We start from the raw sequence: 17,007 nt of genomic DNA, 5'->3' as shown, positions 1-17,007 counted from the left end.
CCGATACTCTGAACTAGTTTCTTCAACTCGGCCTATGTATGTAATGAATCGCACTGGCTATCAAGGGTACAACCCATTTGATCCTGGTTCTCTTACCCAGCCTATGGGTTTCGGCGTCGACTTGCCCCATCTTACGCTACGCTCATGGACCGACGGGACCTGACCGAGGTGCTATACCCTTCTGCTGCAGACCTAGAATCGACTTCAGGGCCCTACCGTGCGGCTGCGAGTCCGACCTAGGCTTCAAAAAATGATCAGTCAGATCTGCAGGAAGAAGAGAAGGCTAATTTGCAGGTACCCTGGGAACAACGGGCATGGTGTAACTCCTGTCGCTCGGTGAGCGGCTTCAAAATCTATGTTATTATAGCATCAGACATATCCCGTGTATGTAGCTACCATACGATGAGATGAACAGGGTCGCTAGGTCGTTATGTGTCTGCATTGTGAATGTTCTCGCTTTTGCGCCTGCGGCCGACATTTGCTTCGCAACGGGTCGCTGCATAACAACGTCACCTCTCGCGTGCCCAAGGGGAGACTCGGGCGTTGTAGGACTGAACGTGTCGTTCTGTACATCAGTTGTACGTTTTCAGATTGTTGATGTAATATATTTATACCAGCATTGAGCTCTCTATGATCTGTCAACGGGTGATTCCTCCCTCGCGAGACCTCGTCAGGATTTCGCCCATCCATCAGAGTCTCTGCTTCTATAAAGCCCATCCTGGGTGCGTTTAAAGCCCCTTGAGGTCCAGTCCGTCGCACGTGACAGACGCAATAGTCTGCGCGTCACCCCTCTCTAAAACAGTCCTCTTGCTCTCCTCGATCCAGAAATCTCTGGTCTCTGCCGCACTGTCATGCCTGGAAGCCTCCTAAATCTTCGGCTCGATCAACTCGGGGATATCTTCGGGTTTGTTGTTGCCCTCAAGAATGTTGTACACGGCCGTGAAAAGTGGGAACTCGCTCTCTAAGCCCTGGTGCTTGAGGAATGAGTTGACTTCGTACGCGGTGCTGGTACCTTGCAGTTTTTGCCCATTAAGCTCTTTCTGCTCGATCTCATATATAGACTCGCCTCTCTGGGTCGCCATCTTTGCACAGCGGAAGTTGCGGCCGCCCATACAGGACGTAATGACATCGGCTACACCGCATGACTCCTCGGTGAATGTGGACGTTTTTGAGCTGTCTGGGAAGAACTCCTTGCCGAACTTCACCATCTCGAGGATGCCCACGCGCATGACTGCTGCCTTTGCGTTGTCTCCCCAGCCAAGACCGTCGACGAAACCGGCAGCAAGAGCAATGATGTTCTTTAGCGCACCGCCGAGGGACACGCCCACTACGTCGTCTACGATACGGACGTGGAAATAGGGGCGATGGAACAATTTCCGGACATTTTCGTGTGAGAGCGGAGGGTATTCGTTCGGTACGGCCTTCAGTCTCGCTGATCGCTCACTAGGGACTGGTTTGGATGGAGAGATAAGATCCACCATTGAAGCGTTGGGTGAGCCCTTCGGCGTCGGTGCGCGAGAGTCCATTGGGGGCGGGTCGTACGCGACCTAGCATCAACATGGTCAGTTTTAAGCATTACAAGAGCATTGTGAATCTCGCTCAACATACAGTGGTCTCCGAATACTTCTCTTGAGCGATCTCCGTGGCGATATTTGCGCCTGACAGAGCTCCACAGTAGATATTTAGCCGCATGCCAATAGCCTCCGACATGAGCCTGATGCCTTTCTCGCTGACGTCCACACCCTTTGTGCAGCATATGGCGCGCGCGTATGGCACGATCTTGCCCGCCAACTGGTCGCACACCCGCGGGATGAACTGGTGGGGCAAGACGAATACGAGTATGGTAGAATCTTTGCAGGAATCGACGAGATCGGGATTGGCGACAACATTCTCAGGCAAGGTGATACACGGCAGATACTTGACGTTCTCGTGCAGCTTGTTGAAGAGCTCTGAGAGCTTCTGCGGTTTCGTTGCGAGTTCGGAGCCAGCTTCGTAGTGGCGGGATTCTTTGGGCAGGGTGACCTCCTCCTCGTAGACCCACACATCTACTTGCTCTTCGAAGAGTGTTGGATATGCCTTGACGTTCTCGGCGACAAGCTTTGACATCGTGGTGCCCCTCCATGCAAGTTAGCCAGCAGCACACCAACTAGAACACAAGCAACTCGTGCACAGTGCCTCCTGAAGTATTACAAGCAACGTACCAGTTACCGGAGCCCACGATGGTCACCTTGTGCTTCTTGTGAGCCCCCAGCGTTGCCATGGTTCTTCGGTAGGGGTGGGTTGTGAAAGCGGGAGTGATGGGTCGGGCGAAAGCGAAGGAGTAGCTCAGGCGGGGTGCTTGATGTAACGGCGCCCGACAGAAGCCGTAGAAAGCCACCTTAAGTACTGACACGTTGTACTATCGTCAGACAAGAACGCAGATGGCCGAGGCCGCGACCGCACTGACTTTAGGAGCAGAGGCCGAGGCTTCCTGTGATGCGGCGGTGCCGAAGTCGCCCAATTGAGGAAGTTGCGGTGTGTGTTGGAAGTCGAGAATAGCTGGACCGAGTGTAGGCGAGGTTGGCAAGCTAAATGGCACAGTAGGAGCAGCGTACAACAAAATGTTGAACTTGGAGAGGAATGTGATCATGGGCAAGGATTCTGCAGGTGTCCGGCTATCGATAATGCACCTTAATTCGCTGCATCCCAGCCAGGTGATCAGCGCCTGCAACCGCGGTATTGGCCAATAACGCGTGCGCGACGCCGACGTGTTTGGGGCCAAAGCCTGACAAACAAGGCCCGCGACAGAGGTTACGGTCTAATATACTAAGTACCAAGGTTATTCCAACGTCCGCAAGCACTCTATCCACTACCATACTCCCTTCTTGTTTCGCTCCTCCCACATGGCCCTCTCGAAGCAGGCATTAATGTTGAGACGTTAGCGGCATCAACCCGGGAGTACACAGACACCAAGCGGGAAAGTGTTCGGACAGCCTCGTGATCATATCTCACACGCATTAACCGGGGAGACACTCTACAGAGGCCCAGTGTACCCCGAAAATGACGCGCCATGTAGGCTTCCTAGGCACATGCATCGCTCTACTAGGGCTCATCAAGATGTAGAAGCGGACAGCTGAAGAACTGATAATCGTTTGATTGTTGGATATAAGGCATGGTCATGAACTCGTATTAAACTCCTCCTCAAGCCTTCATGGACATACAAACGCTAACTCCGATGCTCTCTTAACGCTCGAGAAGATAGCCACGCCGATGCGGTGCTGATGCCTACCCCCGTGTCTCCTTCCCATTACCACCCCATTCATGGAACCGGCCCGATGATATACGTTCACTACAAGGCAATGCCGAAGAGGGCGATCATGCCACCCGCGAGAACAGGAGCAGCGAACTCCTGAGCAAGGCGGACGGCGGCGCCAGGGGTGCTGGAAGAACCGCTGGCGGCAGAGGAGGTTGCGGTAGAGCTAGACTCGGTGGCAGAGTCAGAGCTGCCAGTCGAGGAAGCACCGCTGCTACCAGAGGTAGTAGAACTGGTGGTCTCGGCATCCGCGGTGGTCTTGTTGCCGCACTGTTGGTTTCGGTACGTGTCGCATGCAAACTGCTCTGCCTGGTTGCCCTCTCCATTGGAGGCGATGGTGGCATTGGTGCACTGGTCGAACCAGAAACGGCACATGAGACCGGGGACGGACTGCTCATACTCGGCCATGGTGGGCTCCGTGCCGTTGCGGCACTTGCAAGTGTACTGGAGAGTGTCCTATGCACGTTAGTGACATTACAACGACAGATCTAGGGTGCATTCTTACCTCGTCGCAGGTGTTACCACCGCTCGCGATCTGACCCTGTCCACCACAGATCTCCGGGCAAGTGTTCTCGGTGGCGCTGCACCAAGTCGCCCTGGTGCGCTCGGGGACATCGTTGGCAGCGACAGTGCAGCAGGCGCCGACGCCCGGGGGCAATGTCAAGTCGGAGGTGGAGTTCTGAGCGGCGGCAAGGCCGGAGAAGGCCGCGGTGGCGACGAGAAGAGCGGAGTACAGCATGGTGGCAGGTGCTGGCAGTATCAATGTCTGCGCGGGCGGACGTGTTAGCAAGGGAGAGCGAACAGATGGAGGGCGATTGAAGTGAAGTGCAGGTCAACGAGCCAGCAATTGATATGGTGCGAGGCAAGACAAGAGAAGACTTACAGCAAGTGGTGATGCTTTGGGGCGGGCGGTCGAAGGAGCAAAAGGTTGGGCTGGCGGCGCACGGGTTTAAATGTTGTTTGAGAGGATCCCGGAAGGTGCGCCGCTGCCCGGTTCGAAGCAATCACGAAGATCCCAAGCCGTGCTAGCGCAGTCTAGCTCGCAGGTGCTATCAACCGCCACACAGACTGCACGGTGCCCCGGCCTGCGCCTGCTATCTCGAGAGAACGGCCCTCCCGCTCTTCCCAGCGACCGCGAGATTACGATAATTTTACAGTTTCGCCGTCGCGAGGCTGCTGTCTTCTGCCGCCGGCTGCTGCTACGACATGCGCTCTGCGCGTCGCCGTGGTGGTGCTTCCGCATGTTTCAGGGCGGCTCTCAAACCAGCCACGCAACGGATTGCCGCTCGACGCCGGCCAAGTCCCCGCATCGACGGCGCTGGCAAGGAATGCCTCTCTAGCCTCCCTAGCCACACTCCAGTGCTCGCCGGCGGAGCAATGGGCACCCATTGGGACGCGTAGTCTTCATGGAGAGTCCCGTGGTTGGCGACGCGCATTCCACAGCAGCCCGCGGGCGCGACCAGGCCGCAGGGCGACCGTACGACGCGCAGCCCTTGTCCGCCAGACCTCACCTCATCTCACGATGCGCCCTCGCCGACACCGTGCGATCGCTGCGTCATCGCCGATTGGCGAAACGCTGCCTGCGCGGCGCCTGCGGAGGAGGTTGTTGTCGAGGTTTGCCATGGAAACCTCAGGAGCTAACAGCAGCCGGGGTCCCTTGGAGGTCCGTAGCCCAGACGCCAACGGGCCGAGGAGAACTTGCAGCTCACTTGCATACGTGCGGGGACGGGTGCATAGAAGACGTTGTCGCACTATGTATCGAATGAGCGATTGAGTGCGATATATCGCCTGATGCCGTCTCCGGTGGCATTTGGCAGCTACACAGTACATGTGTGAATAACAAGTTCCACGGGAAGGTCGGGAGTCTGCGTGCATTTGCGCCACTGCAACCATCGCGTGCAAATGCCCTTCAGCATCGCGCAGAGCTGGTTGCCTTGTTGGGCCTAGTAGTGCACTCAATCAATATTTCTTAGCTCTCGCGCTCTGCACAACGTTCAGCATATCAAATCCCGCAGAGCCGCCACCCCAACCACCGACAGAGCTGTGAATCAATGTCTGTGCAGCTTGTGAGGCGTCGGGACATTCTTGGGACCGCCATCATGCACGCTTTGGGAAGTCGTGTGGTTGCGCATGCAGGCATGTGAACCAAGCAACCAAAATGGCAAGTGCGTCAACAGGGAAGGGGCCAATGGAGCACTTGGCCCCCTCAGCAATCCTATGTATACATACCCACTACCATCGTTCCACATCCGGCACAATACGCTCACACTTACGATTCAGCGATTGTACGGGATAACATCCTTTGTGCGCGCTCTTGCTCGCTCTTGCGCTCCACATCTTTAGTTGATGATGTCACGACAATTGTTCCTCGAGAGTTTAATTCAACCTCCACTTGGACATGGGCCTATCACTCCCAAATTTCGCTTGCATGTCTTCGCTACTCATGACCAACACCGCGACTCCAATCTGCCATGGAAGCTAACTATTTTGTCTGCACCCTGGGCCAGGCCTCGGCGCTAAACCCAGAATCGAAACCATACCGTACCATCAGCCAATTCCTCGCCCATCAGTCAAGAAGTTGCGGTTCGAAACCAGCAGTGGGCTTTCCATTACCTCAAGCCCAAGATGAATGGGCATATGAGCTTCTCACGTTTGACGATGTCTTCACGGGAACGCAAGTCTTTGCCAAGAGACTTTCGAAGTCCTTCGATTCGTCTTCAAGAAATCCGCAAACGGTAGCTCTGATGGCTCATAGCTCCCCAGAGTTCCTCTTCACATGGCTTGGTCTGATGTATTTGGGGCACTCTGTCCTGCTACTTGCACCACAATGCCAACCAGGTGCCATCGTGCACCTTTGTAAAGCATGCAGCGTTTCAATATTGTTCTACGATGCAGCCCATTCTCAGCGTGCAGTGGATGCAGATCAGTTACAACAAAATTGCGATGGCCCCAAGTTCTCCATTGTGGAAACACCGCTTGGTGGACACGAGGACATCTTCCAGATCATCCGAGCGCCACAGCCGGACTTCGCGCCAGTTTCTAACGTGGACGAGTTCTCCGTGGCTTATCTCCACCACACGTCAGGTACATCGTCTGGTCTACCGAAACCCATACCCCAAAGCCATCGCGGAGCAATCGGGGTTCTACCACACTTACACGGGGCCACTCCAATAGCAACCTTCACAACAACACCTCTCTATCATGGAGGTATTGCAGACACTTTCCGCTCATGGACGAGCGACTCTCCCATTTGGTTGTTCCCCGGCAAAGACGTGCCCGTCACTGCTCGCAACATTTGCAAATGTCTGCATGTAGCTGCATCATCCACCTCAGACCCGACACAGCCAGCAGTTAAGTATTTCTCTTCGGTACCGTATGTGCTGCAGATGATGGAGGCCGATACGAAAGGATTGGAGATCTTAAAGAGCATGGACATTGTGGGTGTTGGTGGAGCTGCACTGCCGGTTGAGGTGGGAGATCGCCTTGTTCGCAACGAGGTTAACCTCATCTCAAGATTTGGCAGCGCTGAGTGCGGGTTTCTATTGTCTTCTTACAGAAACTTTGCAAAGGACAAAGAATGGCAGTATTTGCGGAACTATAACCCTGCCGAACTGGTGGAATTTGAGCGTCAAGATGACGGACTAGCAGAGTTGGTGGTAAAGCCTGGATGGCCACATATGGTAGAACCTCTGTTTTCCTGATAAGTTACGCTATCTGACTACATCTAGGCCAAGACTAACAGGGAGGACGGTTCCTTCGCAACGGCAGATCTATTCGAGAGCCATCCAAAGATTGGAAATGCCTGGTTCTATCACTCAAGAGCTGACTCTCAATTGACTTTGATCACTGGTAAAAAGTTCGACCCAGCTCCTGTCGAAGCTGCGATCGCTACGGCAGAAGAGCTAGATGACGTATTGATATTTGGAGATAACCGCCCTTTTCCAGGTGCACTTCTGCTTCGCTCCCAGAATGCGAGTGGTCTATCAGATGAGGAGGTCCTCAGTGCGATCTGGCCGCAAATCGACAAGTTGAACAAAGAAAGCCAGGACCATGCGCGGATACCACGACATATGCTTATCCCCGTCGAACACCAAGATAAGCCGTTAGAGAAGAGTAGTAAAGGCACGATCATCAGAAAGGCAGCGGAAGCGAGGTTCAGCCGCCTTATTGAAGGTGCATACGAAACAAAGGATGACCAAGAGTTCCAAGATGTCGATGATAAGGACTTGCCGCAGTATCTCTCTCAACTCGTTCAATCTATGATACAGAGTTCAGTTCTACCTGAAGAAGACACCGATCTCTTCTCGTATGGCGTTGATTCAATCGCCTGCATGCGGCTGCGAAGCAAATTACATCAATTAACCCCGAACTACAACCAAGAGCTCCCGCTTAGCGTCGTCGAAGACTGTAGTACCATCCGCAATCTGAGCAACTACATTATACGGAAGCGTCATGGCGAGGCTGATGCCAATACTGAGGATGAGGAGCAAATGATGCTTGATCTCGTTGAAAGATACGGTGACTTCAGCAGCTACAAACCAGCATCGCAAGAGCCCAAGAGTGGAGAACAAAGGAAGCTAGACTCTGGCGAAGTCATCGTCCTTACTGGTGCTACTGGTGCCCTCGGCGCGCACATCCTCGATCTTCTCCGCTCCTCAAGGACTGTCTCCGCCATCTACTGTCTCGTCCGCGGCGCAGACGAATCAGCAGCTAAAGAGCGCGTCAGCAAGGCCCTCTCGCAGCGAGGTCTAACCGATCTCTCTTCTGCGTCCAAGTCCAACGAAAAGGTCAAAATTGTACAAGCAGCACTAGGCGAGCCACGACTAGGGCTACCGGACGACGTTTACAACGACCTGGCTGCGGAGGCAACGTCCATCCTCCACATCGCTTGGACGGTCAACTTCCGCCTCAAACTGCGCAGCTTCGCGAAAGATAACCTGGCTGGCGTGAGACACTTGCTTGACCTCGCGCTCGCAGCTGGACGCGCCGATCCACCGCGTTTCGCGTACTGTTCATCTACCGCATCTATCATCAACAGCGCACCGGACGCAGAAGGATGTCTTCCAGAGCACCTATCGGATGATCCAGCGGCTGCGAGCCCACTCGGATACTCGCGATCGAAATGGGTTGCCGAGCATATCTGTCTCGCTGCGCACCGCGGAACCAGTCTGAACGGTCGCATATCTGTGATAAGAGTCGGACAGTTGTCTGGCGACTCTAGGACCGGGATATGGAACACGAAGGAAGCGTGGCCGATGATGCTGAGCACCGCGCGACTCATAAGCTGTCTGCCTCAGCTCGGCGACGCGCCGCTCGATTGGCTGCCCGTCGACATTGCTGCCGAGGCCTTCCTACAAGCCGCAAGTGCTCCTTCCACAAGTGGACACGACGTGCAAGTCTACCACGTCCTGAATCCGCACCGAGAGCCTACCTGGGCCACCATGCTTAGGTGGTTGAAGAAGAAACAGAATTTCAAGGTTGTCTCGCCAGAAGAGTGGGTTAGGCGACTGGGGAGATGCAAGAGTGACGGGTATTCCGCGATGAAGTTGCTTGGGCTTTGGCAGGAGGCGTATGGGGAGGGGAAAGACAAGGCGGAGGTTGAAGAAGGCAAGGACGCGAAATTCTCAATTAGAGGAACGCAAAAGAGTATTGAAGCTATCCGGGGAGTGAGGCCGTTAGATGAGGAGTACGTCGGTAGGATTTGGGAGTGGGTGCAGGCGAACGTTCATTGAATTAATAGAAAATCAGGAATTTTGCATCCGCAGAAGAACCCCTTCCGCATTGCACTTGAAACACCCTTCCCTCTGCTTTTCAATCCGAACATCCCTTCTTTACCCCTAACTCCCTCCAACCTATCCCCTCTACCTCGCCCTCTCCACGTTCTCTTTAATCCCTTCCCTCTTCTCATCCAACCCTCCACCCATCCTCTGCACCCCAACCCCGTCCTTGTACACCAACTCTCCCCCCAACGCCGCACTAAGCGCCACACCCGGTAACGTCAACGCACTCAAAATCACGCTCGTCCGCCCCGGTGCCCACGCTTTCACGCCGCGCCTACTAACCACTGCGTACGTGCTCACGCCAAACGCCACCGCATTCAGCGCCCCGTGCACGAGCCCGATATTAATACTCCTGTCGACGACATCGGAGTGAGTTTTCGGGTTCGTGAGCTGCTTGTCAGTACGGTTGATGCCGCGCGCTTTGTAGAGTTCGTAGAGTTCGGCGCTGCCGGAGGTGATGGCTGGCAGCGATGTGATCAGGCCGGCCCAGTGAGAGAGGTAGGCAATGCGGCTTATATCGGAGAGGAAGGGGGTGAGGAAACGGAGGCGGTTAGCTAGACCGTAGGCGGTGTCGAGGGTGTAGGCGGTTGTGAGGAAGGTGATGGGGAAGTGAACGGTTGCGGGGTGTACCGGGTGGCTTTCACGTATAGTGTCAGCATGAAGGAGAAAAATGGTTGGTGATAGGGTGTACCTGTTAAGGAACGGCCAGTTGAAGTGGCCGAGCTCGACTGTGTCGTAGATGTTGCTGAAGACGCCCATTCTGGATGTTGCGCAACTCTTCAAGTTGAAGGGATGGTGAACTTGACTTGGGCCAACACGTCTGCGAGTATTGGAAGGAAGAGTGTAGACCGATGGACGAGGTGTGCATGATCGCGTGCACGGTATCTCATTACGTGCATGTTGTGTGGTTGTGTACGTGAGGTCGTGCAGCCGTCAACATGACATCATTCGTGAACCTGTAATGATCACGTTTACAATGAATTAACGACAGCTGGAACGTTTCGAAGCTACACATTCCTTATACAGTAGTAGAGGTTAAACGACTCAAGAAGAATGTTGCCGTTGCTGAATGGTCGCTTGCATGGGGCTAGCTTCCATGGGAGGTCGCTACATTCAGTCCACAGTGACTTTGACCGATCTACTTGTGTGAACCCTCTCCAACCGCGTCAATGTCGTACCTTTTATTCAGCGGCCATATGGAAATCAGGTGTTCCAACACTGTAAACTATGTACTCATTTATCCTTACATCCCAAAATCATTGATTACCCATCCATGCTGATATGATACGAGGCAGCCAAGTTCACGCGAAGATTCAACAACATTCCCATCAGTAGGTATACACGACTACTAAATCCTCGATCGCTGCAAGAGCAACGAAGCAGTGACACTTCTGCTCAAGGATGACGCCATACGCGAATACCCATGGCAATCTCACGCTCCACAGCTATGAGCGTCCTACACAGCGCAAGACACTTGCTCTCGTACGGACAAACGACGCACTAAGTTCGTATGTGAAGGTTGAACTCGAAGAGATGATGTAGTATCTTAGCCAATATAATTTCTTTGCGGGCAATTTCCGGGACGGACGAGGAAATGCGGGTGAAACGTGGAGAAGTGATCAGCCCGATAGCAAGCATTGTTGAACGATACCTGCCCTGAATCATTCACCACAGTCTTAGGTGTCTTATGGTGCGAACCCTGCGAACCATAAATGTCAGCTCAGATATGAAAGGTCTTAGAGGCTCTTACTGATAGCGACGCGATAGAGGCAGAAATTGTCGTAGCAGATGAGACGAGTGTGGTAGGTACAGATCCCAGAGTGGATAACGTAGAATAGCTGGTGAGGAATTCAGTGAGTGGTTGTACCGAAAACACATTGTACAAGCCACTCGGAATGACGAAGGTCCTTGTAGTATCCTCATACCTTAGGGTAATTCAGTCTGCAATGAGTCTCTGGAGCTCTAATGTAATACTGTATCGTCGGTGTTCACTCGCAAGTTACTACCAGAAGGCTGCCCGAGCGAATGAGGCTTGCGTGAGTGAATCTTAAAGCAAGGAGCCCTGAGCGAGAGAAGAGAGCGTTTAGGACGAGAGAGGTGGAAAGAGGGGTGCGCGTGTTCATCGGGAAGCGTGCCTGCGACAGAGGGAAGGAAGGAGCGATCTGAGAGCTACGGCCAAAAGCATGCGAGTTTGCAGTAGATGGAAGGAGCGATCTAGGAGACATATCAGTCAAATGCAAGCTTTAAGTGAGGTGCGCAAACGGGATATTTATCAGCAAATATATCAAATTTCAAAATATACAAAGTAGAGTAAACGTAAAGTAGGGAATAATGCAGAGCATTACAAAGGAGTGGCAGTGCCTGGTATCATATTCATCCATATCCACATCCCTCGTCGATCCTCCATAAACCAACCCAAACATTAAAAGTTTTCAAATAGAATAATGCAACGCCAGCGCTAACATGTCAGAATGACAAAAAAATCAATAACGCCGAAGCGAATGTTCCACTGGTATCCTATAGTCACCGCGCGTGATTAGGCGTTGGCATGAAATTTCTCACGCTTTCCCTACTATCCTCTCCATATCCTGCTCTTTCCATCAACTTGGTAAACGTCGTGTGTCCCGAATCAGCTGTCATGCGGTTCTCCCGCATGCCCGGCGCCTTGGGCGGTTCGAGAAAGCTAGGCGCCGGCATTAACACGTCGATCGTCTCGGAGCTGTTACTCCTCGTTGGCGTATCTACTGGTCGCTTCGCCTTGCTGTGCTTGCGTTTCCGTCGGCGCGAATGTGTACGCTCTGGCGAGGGTGTCTGGCCTGGCGTGCGATATGGATCACGCAAGGGGTCACCGGCACGCACAGCCGCCGGCGGAGGCTGGAGTGTCGGCGTGGCTGGGAGTCCGGCCCAGACGCCCATTCCCAGCTTGGGCGTGCGGTCCCACATGCTCTTAATCTTGGGGGTGAGACCGCCTCCGCCGGCGACGCGGGTGCCGATGCTCTTCTGCACGCTGGGCGTCGAGGTCACGGATTGGGAGCCACGGCGGATGAAGTCTGTGCGTTGCGCATGGAGGGGGTCGTAGATGGGGTCGCTGATAGTGCGGGCGACGTGCCCGAAGTCGCCGGAGTAGCGGGAGGCTTTTGCGTCGCGGCGTTTCTTGATGAGCCAGATGAAGAGGATGACGCCGAGGGCTCCGATGATGATGCCGGGGAAGAAGCCAGCGGCGAAGGATTTGCCGTCGAAGGACGAGTTTGCTTGGGGTAGGGGGTCTGCTGGACAGCCTGACGTTTGGGATGCAGAGGCTGGGTTTGTTGGCGACGACGTTGGGACTGGGGAGGTCGAAGAAGGTGTGTCTTTCGAGGCGACGCACATGCCGTTGTTGCACTTGTAGCCTAGGGGGCAGCATGAGTCTCCACATTTAGGCAGCTCGACATCCTTTGTATCGGCAAAGTGGATTTGGTTGTCGGGGTGCAGCGTTGCGTTGTATTGGGCGGTATCGCAGGGCACTGTCTGGATGGTTGAGCAATCTTTGCCTTTCGGACAGCAGATGACGGCTTGGATGGTGGAATTGACGGTCGTGCAGGTCGTATCCTGTGCACAGCAGAAGCTGGCTGGAAGGTCGCCACCGCATTGTTGGAGGCCTGAGATACCTCCACACACTTGCTGTGATCGTAGGAAAAGACTGGATGCATCTGTGACCTGAAGCATAATAGTGACAAGGAGGAAGAGAGATATCCTTGAGAGCTTGGGACCCGCCAGGCGACTCATAGTGATATGCAAGAAAACACGAAGATCAAGAAGAGAAGCGTGGCAAAAGTTTGACTTGAAATCAAGAAGTGAGAGGAGGACTCGATTTGAAGAATGAAACGATTCAGTACAAGATCAGCATTATCCACAGTGAAATGAAGTACAAAAAGCCCGTGCAGTGCAAACGAAACGAAACTGAACAAACCTCGATCAAAAGGGCAGGCTCGCGAAGCGACCGCCAGTATATACCTACAGGTCACCGCCCAACGCGCGCATCTACGCGAAGCGGCTCTTCGGCCGCGATGCTATGGCCGCAGCCCGTCTGTTCAACGTCCGACTCCACTGGCGGCCCGCCATATGTTCTGCAAATAGGCACGTTGGACGCGCCGAGTGGACGACAGACGCTGAATGGCTGCCGAGGCCTGTGTAGCAGTGGCAGGTGACTCCCACGAATGTGTGGCTATGAAGTACGCAGAGTGAAACGGGTGGACAGCGAAGCGCTCGCCTGTGTTTTGCACTTGTCGAGACGCTCGGGGCTGGCGCGTCTTCATTGGTCACCGCCCTTAGCGGCTCTCGTCGCCCTTGCGCGGAGAAAAGTTGACGAGGGCATTGGCAGCGACAGACCGACAATTGCACCATAAGACATCATGATAATACGTTCGCTCACGAGACGGCCTGGTGCCCTTCAGTCCTTGGCACAGAGCGTGAGTTTTGCGCCTACACCGCCTGCGCATTGGCATACTGACGGTGGTCCCAGGCATGCAGAGCTCCCCATGCACGACGGATACACCAAGTCCCAACGCTGCTGAACCACACTGAGCTGCAGGAAAATGGCATCCCGGGGCTGTTCAGCAGGAAGCAATTCGAAATTGCCTACACGCAATATCAGGGTCACATCATCAATGCGCTGAACACATCCACGAGTGGTAAGCTCTACGTCCCCATCACCTTCTCATCAGGCAGGAAAGAGGCTTCCTGCTAATACATGCCGATTAGGCTCCGCGTACCAGGACAAAGACCCCAAGTCCCTCGTCGTCGAAGTGGCACGCGACCCCATGATGGCCTACACCTTCAACGTCGCCTCCATGGCTTTCAACAACCACTTCTTCTTCCGCGGCATCAACACCAACCCCAACGTCTCCTCCACGCCCTCCGACGAAATCCTGCCCCTGATAAACCGTAGCTTTACCTCCCTCGAGTCGCTCCAAGAAACCTTTATCCTCTCAGCCGACTCAATGTTCGGCCCGGGCTTCACCTGGCTTGTTCAGACTAATGACGGCCTGAAGATCCTCAACACCTACATCGCCGGCAGTCCGCTTCCCGGCGCGCACTACCGAAAGCAAAGCGCAGACCTGAACACCGAGAGCCCCCAGTCGTACGCGGGCGCGTTCGGTCCGAATTCGAGGAATAAGGACGTCAAGAAGCAGAAGGCGCTTGGCGGTGTCGACGTAACGCCGCTGCTGTGCGTCAACACGTGGGAACATGTGTGGCTGCACGACTACGGCGTTGCTGGCAAGATGGACTTCCTGCAGAAGTGGTGGAATAAGATCGATTGGGCGCAGGTGGAGCAGTATGTTTCAAAGGAGAAGGATCAGTCGAGGAGCGCGGGGCAGGGTTTCAGGCAGTTCTATAGCAGCTAGGGGAATCCAAGGCGCGCGATGTAGGACTACATGTACAAAACGCGGGGGAAAGAAGGTGTGGGAAGCAAAGCATATAGATGTACACTACTGCATTCGAACCTGTTGTCTGAATAGCAATGCATATACAGCATCGATAAACCCAGTCACAGAGTCGCATCTAATCCAATGACACAAGTGGCACACTGGACATCTCTTTGATATCCAGAGGCAACCTATGTGCATTAGCGCATGCCAATGCTTAGAAGCACAACTCGCAACACTTCATTCCAAGGTCGCATGACGATATCCACTGGCTTCATGCCTCGTTGACACTTGTCACCCAATGCTATTCATACACCCAAACCGCCCCATGGTATAACCAACCCAACCCAAACGCCATCGCATATGCAGAGTCGAGATTTGCCCGTTCATCCATCCTTTCCCTTCCCTTCTTGTTCCCTTCCTCCCCTACACCCCCTACCCAAACCAACTACTCTTCCTCCTCGCCTCCTTCCTCGCCGCCGTCCACTGCTCCTTACAATCCCGATACGCTTGGAAGAAATCACTGCACATCTCCCTGTCCCCGCCGTTGCGGTTCAGACACCGGATGCTCTTGTTCGCGGCCTCCTGGCACGGGTCGAAGTACTCGCTGTAGGCCTTACTGTACTCAGGTTAGTATTCATATAGCCTGGCAAGTCTGAGCTGTGAAGGTATGGAGGTGTGGAAGAAGCATGCTTGGGAGAGTGATGGGGAGAAGTACGTTTCGAAGCGCGTGGCGGTCGGGCCGGTCCATTGGGTGTCGGTGGAGGGCGTGTCGCCGGGCTGCGAGGACGCAGAGGTTGGCTGTTTGCCTGACATTGTGGGCGAGGGATTTGAGCTTGTAGTTGCGACGTGCTGCAGATGTATGGTGATGGTAAAGATGGAAGATGCAGGGATGTGCGGAAAAGGAAAGAAGAGGCGGGCCGAGGTGCGCCGCGTGCGCTTGGGCAGGTGTACGCGAGGATGTCTTAGCCGTACGGGGGGAGCATTGGACTCAGGTTGGAAGAGACAAGACGAAACTAGACAAACAGGTGCATTGAACTTTGACTGTCAGAGGATGTGCTGAAACTGAGCTACTAGCTAATTGTGGAATTATCTACTTCTCGCCATGGCCTGCACGGCTTCCAGGTATGTGGTTTGTGTCGGATTTGAGCGCATGCAAGCAAAAGTGGCATTGCATTGTCTGCCGATTACATCTGATACGTGGTCCGCGAAGGCAGCACTTCCTATGTCTGTAGAAGTAAGGCTCGCTGCATGGGCTCATCTATTGGGCGGGAGCACACTAATCAAATCGATGTTTGCCTTTTACGGAAGCCTGTTACCCATGACCTATTGCTCACCGTCTGCCCTGGAAATAAATAAGATCAGTCCGGGTACAATCGGTAAGATGCCTCGAAACGAGTTCTATCCGTACCGGACGCTTGCTCATCGACATTCTGATTTCGCATTCGCATCGAGGCGGCTCGGTGGCGAAGGACCTCTGGTATATGGTTGTCGGATCTTGCGATACTACTTTTGATTCTAGTTTTGAGTAAGTTTGGAACATCGTTGAAAATTCATGGGGAAGCAATGTGATGCAAAGGTCACTCCACGTGCTGCTTCGACCGACCTTAGCCTGAGGCGTACCATTGCGGCTCAATCACACGGGCCCACAATCGTGGCTCACACGCACATTGACGTACGACCATGCCTCGAGTTGCGAAAGTGTAGCCTCGCGGTTGTGATCGATGGCAGCCTGTGTCACGCGATGGTAAGCTTTCCGCAACCCTGGAAGAAGGTCTAGCCCACATAGGGCTGAAAGCCTTTGTTGCGGATATGGATAAAGCATATGGTTACCATGGTTGTAGGGCACCGTTGGCGGGTCATTGTCCACATGCACTTCCGTTCTCAGACGACTTGTTATGTGGGGAACAAAGTGGCCTTGAAAGCTCCGCTTCCCAGTGACCAGGTAAACAAGCCGGCATACTTGCCCATCCGATTAATCCAATTGCAGTGAAGTTGACTTATGACACTCTTGCTGTCGTCTCGTGTTCTTGTATGCTCGCATTTGAATTGGCGGGCAAAGTTGACAAGGGGTAGTGGGCGAGATCATCCCGATGCCTCGCAGTGTTCAGCTCGTTCGACCCATCGCGCCAATGGCCAGGTGAGGTCAAATTTCGGCCCTTCATGCAGTAGCATAGTTCCGTGACGACGGTGTGAGATGCGACTTGACCCGCGTTGATGGTGCCTGTACACAGGGTGCCAGACTGCAGACTCGATCAGTATTGGACTGCCCGTTGTGCCTATAAAGAAGCTTGACGATCAACAGGGTGTGACCACGTTTTCGCGTCGTACACTGCAAAACGAGCTCGGTTGTCCTTCTTGTGAATCGGTCGGCTGTCGAAGCTTACTACTGCCCCTGAACTGTACAACGTGCGCGGCGGGTATTCCACTGAGCCGGCCCGCTCATCACCGTTACATCGCGAAGTTAGTACTTTCCCCATATTATCGCTGGCTCATCTTCGGCACGTTTCTGCTCCTGCCTGTTCGTTTG

General features: G+C 54.0%; 7 protein-coding genes across 7 annotated transcripts; 2 read left to right on the top strand and 5 right to left on the bottom strand.

Annotated features, from left to right (window-relative positions):
• Positions 1 to 866: 866 nt before the first annotated feature.
• GPD1 (glycerol-3-phosphate dehydrogenase) lies at positions 867 to 2,629 on the bottom strand (the record flags this gene model as incomplete). The annotated part of the gene is made up of 4 exons (XM_056221071.1): positions 867 to 1,547; positions 1,609 to 2,116; positions 2,202 to 2,398; positions 2,447 to 2,629. The coding sequence occupies 4 exons, from the start codon at positions 2,627 to 2,629 to the stop codon at positions 867 to 869; spliced, it is 1,569 nt and encodes a 522-aa protein (XP_056065058.1).
• A 699-nt stretch (positions 2,630 to 3,328) lies between these two features.
• N0V89_012349 (uncharacterized protein) lies at positions 3,329 to 4,031 on the bottom strand (the record flags this gene model as incomplete). Its single annotated transcript, XM_056221070.1, has 2 exons — positions 3,329 to 3,748; positions 3,798 to 4,031. The coding sequence occupies 2 exons, from the start codon at positions 4,029 to 4,031 to the stop codon at positions 3,329 to 3,331; spliced, it is 654 nt and encodes a 217-aa protein (XP_056065057.1).
• Positions 4,032 to 5,763: 1,732 nt separating this feature from the next.
• On the top strand, positions 5,764 to 9,024 carry N0V89_012348 (uncharacterized protein; the record flags this gene model as incomplete). The annotated part of the gene is made up of 3 exons (XM_056221069.1): positions 5,764 to 6,376; positions 6,608 to 6,972; positions 7,021 to 9,024. 3 exons carry the CDS (start codon positions 5,764 to 5,766, stop codon positions 9,022 to 9,024), a joined length of 2,982 nt encoding a protein of 993 aa, XP_056065056.1.
• Positions 9,025 to 9,153: 129 nt separating this feature from the next.
• Positions 9,154 to 9,831, bottom strand: N0V89_012347 (uncharacterized protein; the record flags this gene model as incomplete). The annotated part of the gene is made up of 2 exons (XM_056221068.1): positions 9,154 to 9,709; positions 9,764 to 9,831. 2 exons carry the CDS (start codon positions 9,829 to 9,831, stop codon positions 9,154 to 9,156), a joined length of 624 nt encoding a protein of 207 aa, XP_056065055.1.
• Positions 9,832 to 11,595: 1,764 nt separating this feature from the next.
• On the bottom strand, positions 11,596 to 12,837 carry N0V89_012346 (uncharacterized protein; the record flags this gene model as incomplete). Its single annotated transcript, XM_056221067.1, has 1 exon — positions 11,596 to 12,837. The coding sequence occupies one exon, from the start codon at positions 12,835 to 12,837 to the stop codon at positions 11,596 to 11,598; it is 1,242 nt and encodes a 413-aa protein (XP_056065054.1).
• Positions 12,838 to 13,463: 626 nt separating this feature from the next.
• N0V89_012345 (uncharacterized protein) lies at positions 13,464 to 14,456 on the top strand (the record flags this gene model as incomplete). Its single annotated transcript, XM_056221066.1, has 3 exons — positions 13,464 to 13,520; positions 13,574 to 13,742; positions 13,813 to 14,456. 3 exons carry the CDS (start codon positions 13,464 to 13,466, stop codon positions 14,454 to 14,456), a joined length of 870 nt encoding a protein of 289 aa, XP_056065053.1.
• Positions 14,457 to 14,912: 456 nt separating this feature from the next.
• Positions 14,913 to 15,293, bottom strand: COX23 (Mitochondrial copper homeostasis protein; the record flags this gene model as incomplete). Its single annotated transcript, XM_056221065.1, has 2 exons — positions 14,913 to 15,096; positions 15,196 to 15,293. The coding sequence occupies 2 exons, from the start codon at positions 15,291 to 15,293 to the stop codon at positions 14,913 to 14,915; spliced, it is 282 nt and encodes a 93-aa protein (XP_056065052.1).
• Between the last annotated feature and the right edge of the window lie 1,714 nt (positions 15,294 to 17,007).

The sequence above is a fragment of the Didymosphaeria variabile genome, assembly GCF_027946475.1.
Source record: "Didymosphaeria variabile strain IMI 356815 chromosome Unknown scaffold_10, whole genome shotgun sequence".
Taxonomy (NCBI): Eukaryota; Fungi; Ascomycota; class Dothideomycetes; order Pleosporales; family Didymosphaeriaceae; genus Didymosphaeria; species Didymosphaeria variabile.
Note: the sequence above shows the minus strand (reverse complement) of the source record. Positions and strands in the feature narration are given on the sequence as shown.